General features: G+C 47.2%; 7 protein-coding genes across 7 annotated transcripts; 5 read left to right on the forward strand and 2 right to left on the reverse strand.

Moving 5' to 3' along the window:
- The first annotated feature begins 259 nt into the window (after positions 1–259).
- EDB82DRAFT_499964 (uncharacterized protein) lies at positions 260–1,163 on the forward strand. The gene is made up of 3 exons (XM_025735405.2): positions 260–489; positions 544–664; positions 714–1,163. The coding sequence occupies exons 1-3, from the start codon at positions 279–281 to the stop codon at positions 988–990; spliced, it is 609 nt and encodes a 202-aa protein (XP_025586115.1). The 5' UTR covers positions 260–278; the 3' UTR covers positions 991–1,163.
- A 91-nt stretch (positions 1,164–1,254) lies between these two features.
- EDB82DRAFT_536736 (Alpha/Beta hydrolase protein) lies at positions 1,255–2,790 on the forward strand. The gene is made up of 2 exons (XM_025735406.2): positions 1,255–1,567; positions 1,625–2,790. Exons 1-2 carry the CDS (start codon positions 1,338–1,340, stop codon positions 2,622–2,624), a joined length of 1,230 nt encoding a protein of 409 aa, XP_025586116.1. The 5' UTR covers positions 1,255–1,337; the 3' UTR covers positions 2,625–2,790.
- Positions 2,791–3,774: 984 nt separating this feature from the next.
- EDB82DRAFT_566982 (concanavalin A-like lectin/glucanase domain-containing protein) lies at positions 3,775–5,274 on the forward strand (the record flags this gene model as incomplete). The annotated part of the gene is made up of 1 exon (XM_025735407.1): positions 3,775–5,274. The coding sequence occupies one exon, from the start codon at positions 3,775–3,777 to the stop codon at positions 5,272–5,274; it is 1,500 nt and encodes a 499-aa protein (XP_025586117.1).
- A 60-nt stretch (positions 5,275–5,334) lies between these two features.
- Positions 5,335–7,128, reverse strand: EDB82DRAFT_176517 (major facilitator superfamily domain-containing protein). The gene is made up of 2 exons (XM_025735408.2): positions 6,921–7,128; positions 5,335–6,872 (listed from the first exon to the last, which is right to left on the reverse strand). The coding sequence occupies exons 1-2, from the start codon at positions 6,976–6,978 to the stop codon at positions 5,416–5,418; spliced, it is 1,515 nt and encodes a 504-aa protein (XP_025586118.1). The 5' UTR covers positions 6,979–7,128; the 3' UTR covers positions 5,335–5,415.
- Positions 7,129–8,107: 979 nt separating this feature from the next.
- EDB82DRAFT_524880 (uncharacterized protein) lies at positions 8,108–9,103 on the forward strand (the record flags this gene model as incomplete). The annotated part of the gene is made up of 4 exons (XM_065609132.1): positions 8,108–8,254; positions 8,301–8,512; positions 8,567–8,584; positions 8,662–9,103. 4 exons carry the CDS (start codon positions 8,108–8,110, stop codon positions 9,101–9,103), a joined length of 819 nt encoding a protein of 272 aa, XP_065464905.1.
- Positions 9,104–9,140: 37 nt separating this feature from the next.
- On the reverse strand, positions 9,141–10,755 carry EDB82DRAFT_176526 (uncharacterized protein). Its single transcript, XM_025735411.2, has 6 exons — positions 10,528–10,755; positions 10,128–10,479; positions 9,961–10,068; positions 9,702–9,911; positions 9,477–9,653; positions 9,141–9,426 (listed from the first exon to the last, which is right to left on the reverse strand). The coding sequence occupies exons 1-6, from the start codon at positions 10,669–10,671 to the stop codon at positions 9,215–9,217; spliced, it is 1,203 nt and encodes a 400-aa protein (XP_025586120.2). The 5' UTR covers positions 10,672–10,755; the 3' UTR covers positions 9,141–9,214.
- Positions 10,756–11,801: 1,046 nt separating this feature from the next.
- Positions 11,802–13,434, forward strand: EDB82DRAFT_176539 (uncharacterized protein). The gene has a single exon (XM_025735412.2). The coding sequence runs from the start codon at positions 12,292–12,294 to the stop codon at positions 13,378–13,380; it is 1,089 nt and encodes a 362-aa protein (XP_025586121.1). The 5' UTR covers positions 11,802–12,291; the 3' UTR covers positions 13,381–13,434.
- Positions 13,435–14,216: the final 782 nt, after the last annotated feature.

Genomic DNA, 14,216 nt, shown 5'->3' on the forward strand with positions numbered 1-14,216 from the left:
AGAATTAAATGTTGCCTTTACATACCGTTCTGCCCAGTTGATGTTCTATGTTGAACTCTTGAGAAGTTACCCCTGATTGCTTTGCTGGAAAGTCTGTTGCCACGTCTTAGACCAACCTCAGCTGAAAATTATAGGCCAATCATGTCTTCTCTCTCAAGCCAGCCAAGACTTTGGACCCTGATCTGGCTCAAGCCACGAAAAATACTTGTGCATAAATATGGACAGTTTTCCTATCCGTTTAGCAGAACAATCCCTTCGGTGCGTACGTACAAACAACAATGCTGCTGCAAACATTACTGGCGTTCCTTCTACTTGAAGTGTCGCACGTGACTGCGACTCCAACACAAACAACCGCCTACCCATTAATAACAGAACCTCCCAGCCTTGAAGATCGTGCCGTCACATCTTTTCACACAATTGTCAGCACTTCATTCCCTCAGGGTCGGTGGTCAATAGGATACGGCAAGATTGAAGGAAAGGATGGCTTTTGTATGAACTATCGTAGAAATGTGATGGCCGTATATAATACTAACACTTCGGTAGACACTGCCGCTTGTGTTGACGGTCAATTCGCTCTGAGCGGCATCTGGGCTGGCTGCGGCGATCTGATTTTCACTCGCTGTGTCGGCGCAACTGCATTCGCCCGTAGTTCCACAGTGTCTTGGTAAGTTGTTTACAGCAAGCTGCAATAAAGACTAACATCCACTCCTTAGTATGGGGACGTGTCTGACGCACAAAATCTTTGACTACAACGACAAATCATCATCAACTCGGTTTATTGCGTGTAATTTTCCAGGGACGTATGATGGAAGCATGACCCTCCTCAAGACACCCATTGGAGATGCTGCAGAGCCGACTTCTGGCGACGCTTCAACCATGACGACCGCTACTGAGACAACAACAGCTTCGACGACGGATTCTGCAGCAGGAACAGTCAGACCAGAGTTTAAATTATTGTTGATAGCAGTTTTCCTTGTTTTCTGTTTGTAATTTTATCCGCTGGTGGGGTTATTTGCGAAGGACGTTAAAGTACGAATGTTGTCAAACGCGAGATACAAACATAATTAACTTGTCGCTCCAAATGCCCTCTTCGGGAAATATCTCATATTGAGTATAGAATCCTCTAGAAGAAAAGTGGTTTCGCGAACATTCTAGAAAATCTGACAGACAAGTATTCAACTATGACGCCGGCACATTGGACAAAGCAATCCCTATAAAGAGTCACCCAAAGATTTGGAATTCGCAAGAGGAATCACCAGCTCTCCCCTTCTATTCCATTTAACACTCTTAATTGCCATCTACAATACTATTATCACGTTCACGTCGGGCTATTCAGCATGAGCACTCTTGCCTTTAGCGCCCTTCCTCACTCTGTCCCCGCGTCAGCAAATCTGACAGCCTCCACTATTTACATTCCCGACAGTGAGATTGACCGACTCAAGACGCTTCTCAAGCTATCACCTGTACCTGAACCCAATGTATGGAACAGCGGCGATGATGGTTCCTTTGGAATCCCACGAAATGAACTTTTGGACTTGGTGAATCATTGGGAGAAAGATTATGACTGGTAAGCCTGCACCTCATATCAACCAACTGGATTTTTATACTAATTGATAGCCTCTAGGAGAAAATGGGAGGTAACATTGAACTCCGTACCGCAGTATAATATTACTGTCGTCGACGATGACTCAAAATCCTACAATATCAACTTCTTTGCCTTGTTCTCCAAAAGCCCATCTGCAGTTCCCATCCTGTTCCTGCACGGCTGGCCAGGTTCCGTTGTCGAATACCTTCCCATTCTTCAAAAACTCCAAAGCGATTATGACCCCGAAACTCTACCTTATCACATTATCGTCCCTCACCATATTGGATATCCCTTCTCAGACGCACCGCCTCTTGACAAAGAGTTCGCACATTCCGATAATGCGCGCCTCATGTCCAAGATGATGCACTCTTTGGGCTTTGACAAGACCGGTTATGTTGCACAAGGCGGTGACTTCGGCGGCTGGACAGCGCCTGTCGTTGCCAACATTGACCCAGCTTGCAAGCTCGTTCACATGAACATGCTGAACATTATGCCTCCAGCTGGAGAGGATGTCGAAGCTGGTATCAAAGAAGGACTTTATAGTCCCGATGAAGTAGCAGCTTTTGGTCGGCTCGCTGAGTTTAGCAAAACAGGCACTGCTTTCATCCAGCTAGACGGCACGAGGCCAGCTTCAGCAGGGTATCTTGTCGGAACCAATCCTGTCGCACTTCTTGCCTGGGTCGGAGACAAGATGATTCAATGGTCTGACAGAGCTCCCGACCGAGATTTGATCTTGACAAACGTGGCGCTATACTGGTTCACTCGCAGCTACCCAACCTCGATTTACGTCCATCGCATGGCCTTTGAGAATCCAGAGCTTCTCATGGCTGGCTGGAAGAACACCAAAGCGCCCTTGGGCTACTCTTGTTTCAAGAAGGACCTTGTCACCGCTCCTGAGAGGTGGATCCAGCAAACTGAGCAGATCAAATGGTATCGTATGCATGACACTGGTGGACACTTCCCTGCACTTGAGGAGCCTGATGCTCTTTGGAAAGATGTACAGGATTTCATTGGGGAATTTTGGGACAAGACCGATTGATTTCGCTGTGGAGAATGCTTTATATTGGTTCATTTTCAAGGGTTAAACAAGTGAAGGTTGGAATATATACTCACAGGCTCTGGGGGCCATAAGATTAGGAAGAACTTGAAATTTATGGCGAACGTTTGAAGCATACAAGTTTACGGAAATAAAGACTGAACAGAACTAACGATGCTCCCTGAAAGATTGCGCAAGGGTGAATGTGTGTGTATGAACAAACAGTAACATCGAGATACTCGAACTCAACGATACAGCTGCACTGTTGACATGTTGAGAAACGCGGGTCATGAGCGGAATTCTTGGTTTCGTTTATGTGATTTGAGACTGTCAATCCTCAGGCTATTCGTCTTTTGCACTGATAATGTCCAGTGTCCTCATGACATCAGACGATCAGCCGGTCGAATTATAATAGACGAAACCATTCAGTTACACCATGCTGTCTAGACTATACTCACGTCATTCATTTTGTATCCGGCATGTTTTGGTCATCGTTTCTGCTGGTTACTAGAAGGTCAAGCTTTCGGATGCCCATAGACAAAGCTGCGGTTCCTTTCGGCTAGAAACACTGATCTTCGTATTAGTCGTTACCCAGTAAGACGTCTTTTCATAACAAGCAACAATGTAGTTCGTTCCGAAACATTCCCAAATAGTCCAAAGCAAAACACGTTGATTGGCCTTTTGACTAGCTCGTCTGGTCACTCTTGAGCTCTGGTTCGGTCGCATCAGACTCGGCACTTCCTTGCCGTTGTGGGGTTGCATCAAGGCCCGAGCCATGATCCTTTTTTGGACGATCCCCCGGACCCCGATCGATATTCCCCACGAAGTGAAAGAAGCGACCAAATGAGGTTCGTTAATCGTATCGCTCGGCATCGTTGTTGAAGATGGGCTGTGATGTCGTCTCTGAAAAGGCTCACGTGGATCGTCCTATTTCACAATTGGAAGGTGGTTGTACTACAGAGAATTGATACGAGACGACATCAGGATCGGTCGGTTGGTTGATTACTCCGGAGTTCTCTATATAATAACTCTTTATTCAGGTCATACCTTATCCAACAAAACTCACCTTGCCATCACGCCACTGTACCAGAGCAAATACTTCTCAAAGTCACTTACATTGTGTTCTCAAATCCAACAGACTTCTCATGCCATAATGCAGTTTCAAAGCATTCTGGCTCTCGGTCTCGTCACCACAGCACGACTTGCCATTGCTGGGCCATGTGACATCTATAACAGCGGCGGCACGCCCTGCATCGCTGCACACAGCACCACTCGAGCCCTGTACACCAACTATAATGGTGGACTTTACCAGATCAAGCGTGCATCTGATGGGTCAACTACAGACATCAAACCTCTAGCAAAGGGTGGAGTCGCTGATGCCTCTGCACAAGACACATTCTGCAGTGGTACAACATGCCTCATCACCATCATCTATGACCAATCTGGTCGAAGTAATCACTTGACCCAAGCACCACCTGGTGGATTCCAGGGTCCGGAGGCAAACGGGTACGACAACTTGGCGAGTGCCGATGGTGCACCAGTGACTCTCAATGGGAAGAAAGCCTATGGCGTTTTCATATCTCCTGGAACTGGCTACCGCAACAATCATGTCAGCGGTTCCGCTACAGGTGATCAGCCAGAAGGCATGTACGCTGTTCTCGATGGTACACACTACAATGGGGGCTGTTGCTTCGACTATGGTAATGCCGAGACCAACAGCAAAGACACAGGCAATGGTCACATGGAAGCCATCTACTTTGGCGACAACACTGTCTGGGGTTCTGGTGCTGGTAGCGGACCGTGGATCATGGCAGATCTTGAGAATGGCCTATTTTCTGGCAAGAACCCAAAGAACAATGCTGCAGATCCTTCCGTCAGTCACAGATTCCTCAGTGCGATTGTGAAGGGCAAGCCTGGTACCTGGTCCATCCGGGGTGGAAATGCTGCTTCTGGCTCTCTGTCAACATTCTACAGCGGCGCATATCCCGACGGAGGATACAGCCCGATGAAGAAGGAAGGCGCCATCATATTGGGCATTGGAGGTGACAATAGTGTTGGTGCTCAAGGTACCTTTTACGAAGGCGTTATGACTTCTGGATATCCTTCCGATGCCACTGAGAATGCTGTACAGGCTGATATCGTGGCTGCCAAATATGCTACGACGTCACTGACAAGTGGCACTGCTCTCTCAGTCGGGTCATCTGTATCATTGAAGGTTACGACATCAGGGTATACAAACCGCTACCTCGCGCATACCGACTCGGACGTCAATACACAGATTGTCGATTCCTCTAGCACCACCGCGCTCAAGAAGCAAGCCAGCTGGACTGTCCGTACCGGTCTTGCCAATAGTGGCTGTGTATCGTTTGAGTCTGTTGATACACCTGGAAGTTACATCAGACATTACTCGTTCGCTCTCGTGCTTAACAAGAACGACGGAAGCAAAGCCTTTAACGAAGACGCTACGTTTTGTCCTCAGAAGGGTATGAATAACCAGGGAAATTCAATCCGATCTTGGAGTTACCCAACTCGATACTTTCGACACTACGATAACAAGGGTTATGCTGCATCTAATGGTGGTGTTCACACTTTTGATGCTGATAAGAGTTTTGCGGATGATGTCAGCTTTGTTGTTGCAAAGAGTCTTGCTTAGATGGAGAGTCACTGATCAAATTAAGATTGTAAAATTGATACTTGTCTGAAAAGTTTGATTGAGATATATCAATATATTTGTTGTTGTAAGAAGAATATTACTAGTCTGTTGCTGTGGTCCTATCGACGCGCAACACATTATCTATTCTGATGGTGCCATGGCAAACTCTAGGGGCTTTGACATAGCCGACTTCATAAATGGACTTCGAGCCCTGATCTCCTTGCCCCAGATAAAGACAGCAATTGGTGCTGCTGCCAAAACCAACGAGATGAATCCCAGAAGGGAACTAGCCCAATGGAAACCTAAGTTGGTATACATGCTACTCGAAGCAAGCGGAAGAAAAGCAACACCGAGATTCTCTCCCAGTACAGTAGCCCCAATTGCACTTCCAGCATAGTTGCTATAAGCATCGATCAAATAATTCGCGATACTAACGACAACAGCTTCCGTTCCAAGCCCAACAAGCATCAAGCCAAATGCAGGGCCCACCCAGGTCACCCATGAAAAGCTCGTCCAAGCGTACACGAACATGCCTCCAGTCACTCCAATGAAACCTCCAACGACAGCGACGTAAAGTCGAGCTTCGGGTATAGGCGTGCCGGGTTCTTCTTTGTTGCGCGATGCTGAAGCGTAATACCAATTATTCGTCAAGACACAAAGTCCGAAGCCGAGAATCTCGCCAATAACGATAGAGGCCTGTACATAACCTGCCTCTACGGCGTTCCATCCGTAGAGTTCGCTGAAGACTTGTTCGACAGATTGGGTGAACACATAGATGACACCGAGACTGAAAGCTGTCCAGATCGTGCTGATGAAGACTACGCTTTCGGTGCAGAGCATATATAAAGGTCTTTGAATACTAATCCATATGTCGTGCATAATGGACTTGGAGTCGAGTTCTTTCTGACTGTATGCGTTTTGTCCTTGTTTGCGAAGCTTCTTTGCTCGCGCAGTCAAAATTGCAGATCCTCTCGTCTCAGGCATAGCCAGAATAAAGATAGGAAAGAAAACTCCTGTCCAGATAAGTTCGATGTATCCAATCCATCGCCAAGGCAGGAATTGGAAAATGGCAGCTCCCACGACAGGTCCAAGGCTGCTCGAGTTCAGATAAATCATGATATATAGCCCTGTAGGTATCGTCCGCGCCCTATCAGTGGCAAAGACATTCCCTATAATCCCGGCCACGGCATTTGCGAGAATAGTGCAGCACCCACCACTGAAGAATCTCGTGATGATAAGAGTCTCATAGTTCGGCGCCACTCCAACCGGTATCAGAAAGCATAGGAACACGGTATAAACCAAGAGAAACACGATCCTCATGCCAAAATCCTCCATGATTGGGAGCAGTACCAGAGAGAAAATGGCGCCTCCCAGACCCCAAGATGCAACGGGCCAATAGGAATGTGGAAAGTTCTCATCGCTCACATTGAAGTCTGCACCGATGGCTTCGTGGGCTGTCGTGATGATTGTGCCGTTCATCATTGATATGAACGTTGCAAAGAGGCCCAGGCCTACTGCGAACCATTTCTTTTTGACGGACCAGTTGTATGGGTTCTCGGGATCATTTGGGCCTGACCATTGCACAACAGTGGGTTGACCTATGGTTGGTCAGTGTGTTCTTGATGTCAGTTCTGGGTGCAACGAACCTAGCGAGGGATCATCAGCTGCTTTGTCGGCCATTAGAGGCTTCGGTTCTGTAAACATGACGGTCTTGGCTAGATCTCTTGGCTGAAGATCAAAAGAGTTTCTGTTTGATGATGCCAAGTCCAAGTTGGAAGCAGCCAAGAAGAATATGGAGCCAATTTTTCGAGTGACTTCATCTTTGTCCAATCTTGCGAGTCGTCAAGATCCATAGTGCCGGATTTTTTGCTATTTCCGAGCCCATCAAGCCAAATTCATTACCTCATTTTATTGTCCTGAGCCAATGGCGGATTTTCGGCTACATTACGCTATTCTCTAAAGCGTGCAAGGAAGCCGAACGTGGGGAACATCGTGGTAGAATGCTCAATCAGGATAGCGGTTTATCCGAAATGGACTCCATACGTTCAACTGTGGCTGATCAAAGCAGGACATTGACTTCAACGTGGCGGGAGACAATGAAAGAAATATACAAAGGAATCCATTCGATGAGATTGAGATTGAGGTTGAGATTGATTCAAGACCTGGATGAAAGAATCTTCCGTGAACCATGAAGATGAGACAAGTCATCACTAATGACTTTGCAAAAACGGAAGAAAAACGAATAATACTCAAGTTTACTACACCAAAGGTTCTAGGGTTCACGAAGCTATGATCTTGCTTAATTGTCCCGACTCGGCTCTGTAATATTCCGTTGAACAGTTTTTAATGCTTGTAGTCATGACCTCATACACATGTAACTACGCCTCAGGCGTTAACCAGCAACTATATATTCCAGCCCCTGTAACCCTTTGTTCATTGCTTCCGGTTGATTGCTTTCTTTCAGCTGTCGTATCCAAATCTGAGGTGGCTCGTCCAATCAACAACTCGTGTTCATGGCTGGGATGTCGCTCATCTCCTAATCAGGAGATCTCCGAACTTGTTGTCATGCTTAATTGATATGCAATGTGATGGGACCAAAAGCGTTCATTGGTATTTGACAGGCTCGCAAAAGGTCGCAGTGATGAGACAGATTGGGGGCCAAGAGAAAACAGATATCAAATACCCGTTCCTTGATGTATTCTTCACGCTACCCCTCTTCTTTTTGTTTTTGACTCTGTTCGAGACTTCATTGCAATCATTAGATCATCTCGAATGTACAGAAACACTCTCGTCTTGGCATCGTTATAAGCACCTTTGTCAGAGTAGAATCGAAATGCCGGATAACCGAACAATCTTAGGCCCACTGACAGAGTCGTGGGCATACCCTACCGCATGCGGTAGCTTGTTATATTTGCCAGACTGCTCTACTTGCACTGTGGCATCGCAAGCTCAGAAGTGCAATACTGCTTTTCCCACTACGGTGAGCCAGTCTGCATACACCACTACCCTGAGACTAACACTACGAGATCAACGACCGTGAAAATTTCAAATGCTGGCCTCCAGCAACGCCGCCGAATGGCTTTATTCCCCCCGTCAGCGGTTGGGGTATTTACAAACCTGCCACCAAATGCCCCGAAGGCTTCACGGTCGCATGCACAGCTGAAGGGACGACAAAAAGCGATTTCGAGTTCCAGTTCGAGGTCAATGACGATGAGTTTGTCAGAGGATGCTGTCCATCGTAACTATACTTGGTGAATCTTCCAAAACTGACTAGAAACTGACGTTAACGCAGTCATTACGAATGTGCCAAGTATGGAGAAGCACAAACATGTAGGAGTATTTTTTTTCTGCGGGCCTTTTGAGTGTAATCTCTTGCGATTCGGGCAGTACTATTCTCAGGAGCGTGACGGCGCCGACACGATTCACCATAGAGACTCGTTCTACTGTAACGGAAAACATTACTGTGCATGCACCTATGTTTCAGCTGGCTGGGCTGAAGCGACTCGAGCCAGTATCGACAACATCGACGTCGACATGGACAGAAACCCCTGCATCTCATATCAAGTCAGACTCTGGAGGAGGTTTGTCAACGGGGGCCCAAGCTGGTATTGGCGTTGGAGTTGGCGTCATCGGACTCGGGATTATCGGTGCAGCGTTCTACCTCTGGCGGAGGAGAGGAAGGTCACCGAAGTCTGGGTTAGAATCATCTCAGTTGGATTCGCAAGAGATAAAGCCACCAGGCGAGTTAGGGGGAACACCTTTGTCGCCTCCTCCCCAATATACCCCGGTTGAGCTTGATGGGACTCCCGCTAGACAGGAGTTGCCGTGAACGGTGGGATACGGCACGACAGGCGTTATGGAATCAAGTATCGATTAATAATTAATATTATCTTCTATCAATACGGTAAAATATCTGTTTCTATACTGCCACAGGGGAGTTCTAGTCATATAACTTGGGTCCTGAAGCAGCCAGGGTAACGTAGAACAGCTTAGTCTGACCAGTGATAATCAATCTTCCTTTTCCAGCAAATTGGAAGTTGGCAGCAGTGATCCCGGTATAGATCTTGCCAATGAGCTTGCCAGAGGGGTTCCAGACATGGACACCGTCACCACAACCAGCATAGACACGACCCTTGGAATCGGTATGAACACCTAGAAATATTAGCCCAAGAACACATAACAGGGAGACAACTGAGACTTACCGTCTGGGATGAAAGAAGCTACGTAGGCAAAAGTCTTGCGGTTCTCAAGGGTACCATCCTTGTTCACGTCGAAAGAGTAAACAGAGGCGGGGGAGGAAAGGTTACGGCCGTAGAAGCCAAGAGCGATGCCAGTGTCGGTGACATAGACACGCTTTCCATCAGGAGCAAAACCAATACCTGACATGAATCAGCATCAGAGAACATCATACCCGGAAAATAGCTTACCGTTGGGAAGAGTAAAGTCATCAGCGACAACAGTTACAGCACCAGTGTCGAAGTTGTATCGGTACACTTGGTTTCGCAGACCAGGGACAGGACGGAAGTCTTGGAGATAGCCGTAGAGAGTGTCGGTGAAGTACAAGTCACCATTCCTGGGGTTGATGCCAACGTCGTTCAAGGAGTTGAACTGGCGGCCAAAGTAGTTGTTGAGGAGGGCTGATGACGATTAGCAAAGTCTCTCTTGCTTGGAAGTAGTCAATCTTACTGCTTGTGTTGTATGGAGGCAAGGGGTTCATGCGGTAAAGGGCCGAGGGAACTTCGTCACCTTGGCCTTCACCAGCAAAGATGATTTCGCCCTTGTAGTAAATGCCACCTGAAATCCATTTAATTAGTATTTATTCAGCGAACCAAGGCACCCTTGAACAGACATACCATTGGGGTTAATGACTTGAGGGTTAGCTGTGTCAACGACTGTCACCTTCACTTCATCCTTGCCTAGGGTTCCCTTGCGCAAAGCCTCTGCATCTTTGAGAGAAATCTTCTGGATGATGGAAGACTTGTTCAGGCCAGTGCCTGCCGCAGGAGCACCCGCATTTTGCACGAAAAAAACCTCGTCTGTAGGTGGGTACCAGACTACAGCCTCGTGGAAGATGGGGTCGCTTTCTGACGTAGCAACAAGTGTCAGAGAGGGATCCTTTCCGATGACATCGAGGAATTCATCATCATAAACATGGAAGGGTTTCTCGACGAGAGATTCCTCTGTCACTCCGGGCCATGTAAAGACCTGAGATAGATCAGCAACTTTCTAGAACATCAGGAACGGAGGGCTTACCAGTGTGTCATTAGCCACGGAAGGTGGTGGGACATCCTTCAAAACATTGAAAGACTTCTGATCAATGACCTGAGCCGTGGAGGGAAGTTTGGCAGCGGCAACGCCACAAATCCCGACAACAAGGGCAGCAATGGTGGAAGGCATGGCGAATGAGGTAGAAGTGAAACTGAGTGGTGTGGGAGCCAAGCTGCAGAACGAAGGAGGATGGTCAGGCTGTACTAAATATGTGCCTTGGAAGAACTTTATCCACGATTGATCATCTCCGCTGTGTCAGGGATCACAACTGGGCAGGGCATGGGGAAGCAACCGGGCATCATCCAAAAGCTTTGTTCCGAGGTTTGGGCCGCAGAAAAAAAAACAGGCTATGTCTTGGCCTAAACCCTAGTGAATTGACGAATTGATTTCGTCTCTTACTCAAGTCTTCTATTGAGGCATTAAAGATGGAGTAAGTGAGGGGTGCAGGGATCTGCCGGTTTGTGTGCCCAGACCGTACAAGATCTGCAAGGTTAAGCTTAAGCTAACGGGACACAAGATTACCCGAATCAATCACCTCTTTAGCAACAGGATGCACCTTGAAGATTATGGGGAGAAGGGCGCGATTTAGAGTTTTGCAAGCCGGAGTTTCTACCCTTGAACAACTTACGATTGATGGGGTTCTAGACTATCGGGCGGATCGAAAGACAAGACTTCCGAGAACCAGGTCAATGCTTCTAGCTGATGTGACCTGACGATTATGGATGTTGGTACGAGCAAACGAGGAAGGTATCCTTGTCTCAGCTTTGTGAACCAACCTAAGTGAACTAACGCGAAGGAACCAGGGCAACTCCTGAATGCTGCAGCTTGGCTGCGCCTCTAGACTAGTGACAACGGTGACTCGGCGCGCTGAAGAATGCATGATTGCTAACTTTAATCCCAGGAGCATCACATTTATTAGTCAAGCGAAATACCCAACAGAATAAGACCACGGGAAAGAACTGAACTTGGTATCCGCGGCGAAACTAGCAACGCTTTAAAAGTTGTGGCTTGCGGCGCGGAAAGGCTCCTGGCGTCGGCTGTTGTTGACACCTGCCAATCGAGTACCGAAGCTGAAAGAACGTTGGCCTGGCATTGGCAGTGTTTGTGTTTGACAAAAGGAAGTTGCCGAGACGTTGAACTCGGTACACGTATCCGATCTTGCAGATCCTACCAACTACTCGCGACAATTATCCATGAAACTGAAGATCTTGTAAGAATTAAGAATTACCTCTTTCCGCAGCCTCGGTAGCGATTCCATTCCTGCATGCTGTCAAGCCCCAGTCATGACACCATGATGCAGTTTGTATGGACAATACGTCTGATGCAGGGATTCTTTGTATGCAGGATCATTAGAGTTTGAGTTTGATTAGGTAGCCCCCTCCTTTTCTTCAGCACCGAAGAACCTGGTAGAAGATGTCTCAACTACCTACCCGTTGCGTGAGTAGCAGAGGAAAATTGACAGCAATAGTGAGACCGCCACCCAGGAGATGAAGTGAGGTGAAGTGGTGTGAGGCGTCGAGGGAAGAGGAAAGTGCCGTATGCAAAGCTTTACATAAAGACAAACAATGTCGAAGAATTCCCTTTTCGCATTTTTCCGTTGCAAATACTTGGTCCTTTGTCATAAGGTCACAAACACTTTCCAGGCTTAACAGCCTGTGCTCGTATCTCGTCGCTCCTTTCAACCCCATTTCCTTGTACCGTCGATCACTTCCCATAACCCGGCCCTAAAATGCAACACGATCTTCAAACATGGCCGAAGTCAATACCAAGAGCGGCACTGTCGCAATCGTAATCGCCGTCTTTATCAGCATCGCCTTCTACAATGTCCTCGAGCTCAACGCCTACATCTTCGGCAGCTTCAAGAAGCGCAGCGGTCTATACTTTTGGAGTTTTGTCGTTGCGACATGGGGCATAGCGTTCAATGGCACCGGATACCTTATCTTGCATCTGTCGCTGTCGGAGCAGAAGTACCTATACTCTACACTCATTCTTATCGGGTGGTGCACAATGATCACTGGACAGTCTGTTGTCTTGTACTCGCGTTTGCACATTGTGATGCATAACCAGCGTTGGTTGAAGATGGTCTTGATTATGATCATCGCCAATGCCCTTTGGTTGCATCTTCCTGTTATCATTCTGGTCTATGGCGTAGGCTCTTCCAACCCAACGCCTTTTCAGAAGCCATATGAGGTCTTTGAAAAGATCCAGCTTAGCGTTTTCTTTGTTCAAGAGCTTATCATCTCGAGCCTTTACGTCTGGGAAACTACAAAACGTCTAAGGCTGGAGAAAAGCATTGGCAATACCAAGACAAAGATAGTGCTCAACCATTTAATCATCGTCAATATCCTCGTCATCCTCCTTGACGTCTCTATTCTGGCACTTGAGTTCGCAAACCTCTTCGACATCCAAACCGCATGGAAACCTCTTGTCTACAGCGTCAAGCTTAAGCTCGAGTTCAGCATACTCAATCGTCTCGTCGAACTTACAAGAGGACGAAACGAGAGTTCATACGGGCCCAGTCACGGAGCTACTCAGCATGCTGATGAGATAGGCTTGGAGACCATTAATCGTGACAAGCGGAAGCAATTCACCGGTGCTCAGGGGACGATTACGGGTGACTACGAAGTTCGCGTCGGGAAGGGTGATGACAGTCATCGTGTCTTTAACAATGAGACAGATCTCATCAAGACAACTGAGATTACTGTTCACAGTGAAAGATATCCTATACATGACAGGGAGAGTTCGGAGGGTGAGTCGCCTGAGGGTAGACAGCATATGCCAAGAGGTAGCGCGTCATCAGCGTCTTCGGAAGTTCAATTTGCGAAATATGGCAATTAAAATACACACTGTTATAAATATTATCGGAACTTCTGGTTTCATGCAACATATGCGCATTATCAACAATGGTGTGATGTCTTGCAGCCGTGAAACTCCAGCACTGTAGTTGAGGGTGTAGAGCCCGATCTTGTTCCTGTAATCCAAATAGCCTGAATAACCTTGTATAGCTTGAAACCGCGTAGACATCCAACTCTGTGACTGCCGAGATTATAGTTTCATTACCGTGGCTTATCTGCATTAAGTAAGTGGCATGTCTGGGGTGCACACCATGCATATGGCAGACCACAGCTTCTCTATCCAAAGCATCTTGAGTGTCTTCGTGGCTTATGTTGTCGTGGGTGTAATGGCTCACGTCATCCACTTTGTCCACTCCGCTCCGCACTCTAGCCCATGACAAATTCAGGTACCGGGTCTTGGACGTCCACGCAGATGGCGCGGACGTAAGCCAATTCGGAGATAAGAATGGAGCTCGACTCATGATGAATACAACCTCACAGAAAGCTAATTACTATATTTCAGTGGGTTGAAGAATCTAGGAGTGAAACCCCGGAGAGTTTGTACGGAGTTAGGATTAACGCCGTGTCCTTGCTTGGACAGTACGAAGTATCTGGTAATTCTACACGATTTCTGAAGTCTAATAACGACTTTTGAGCTGGTTAGTATAATATAAAGCATAAATCGCTTCCTCTTTTCAAACTATAGGCACGCTTTCACATTGAACTAAAGCACACCAAACTAAATCATACCAAACCAAATCATTTCAAAAGATAAAATGTCTCGATACGCAGCAGTCCACGCCAACCCCCAAGGACCCGGGGATGCCCGACCAACAGCAC

The sequence above is a fragment of the Fusarium venenatum genome (genome assembly GCF_020744135.1).
Source record: "Fusarium venenatum strain MPI-CAGE-CH-0201 chromosome Unknown EDB82scaffold_2, whole genome shotgun sequence".
NCBI lineage: Eukaryota > Fungi > Ascomycota > Sordariomycetes > Hypocreales > Nectriaceae > Fusarium > Fusarium venenatum.

Bases quoted from the DNA above. Each gene is read 5' to 3' on its own strand.
- EDB82DRAFT_499964 (XM_025735405.2), top strand. From the start codon at position 279: ATGCTGCTGCAAACATTACTGGCGTTCCTTCTACTTGAAGTGTCGCAC. The intron at 490-543 runs GTATGAACTATC...ACACTTCGGTAG, and splicing joins TGAAGGAAAGGATGGCTTTT to ACACTGCCGCTTGTGTTGAC. The intron at 665-713 runs GTAAGTTGTTTA...TCCACTCCTTAG, and splicing joins CGTAGTTCCACAGTGTCTTG to TATGGGGACGTGTCTGACGC.
- EDB82DRAFT_536736 (XM_025735406.2), top strand. From the start codon at position 1,338: ATGAGCACTCTTGCCTTTAGCGCCCTTCCTCACTCTGTCCCCGCGTCA. The intron at 1,568-1,624 runs GTAAGCCTGCAC...GATAGCCTCTAG, and splicing joins TGGGAGAAAGATTATGACTG to GAGAAAATGGGAGGTAACAT.
- EDB82DRAFT_176517 (XM_025735408.2), bottom strand. From the start codon at position 6,978: ATGTTTACAGAACCGAAGCCTCTAATGGCCGACAAAGCAGCTGATGAT. The intron at 6,873-6,920 runs GTTCGTTGCACC...GACCAACCATAG, and splicing joins AGCTGATGATCCCTCGCTAG to GTCAACCCACTGTTGTGCAA.
- EDB82DRAFT_176526 (XM_025735411.2), bottom strand. From the start codon at position 10,671: ATGCCTTCCACCATTGCTGCCCTTGTTGTCGGGATTTGTGGCGTTGCC. The intron at 9,654-9,701 runs GTAAGCTATTTT...GATTCATGTCAG, and splicing joins TGACTTTACTCTTCCCAACG to GTATTGGTTTTGCTCCTGAT. The intron at 9,427-9,476 runs GTAAGTCTCAGT...TAATATTTCTAG, and splicing joins AGCTTCTTTCATCCCAGACG to GTGTTCATACCGATTCCAAG.
- EDB82DRAFT_176539 (XM_025735412.2), top strand. From the start codon at position 12,292: ATGGCCGAAGTCAATACCAAGAGCGGCACTGTCGCAATCGTAATCGCC.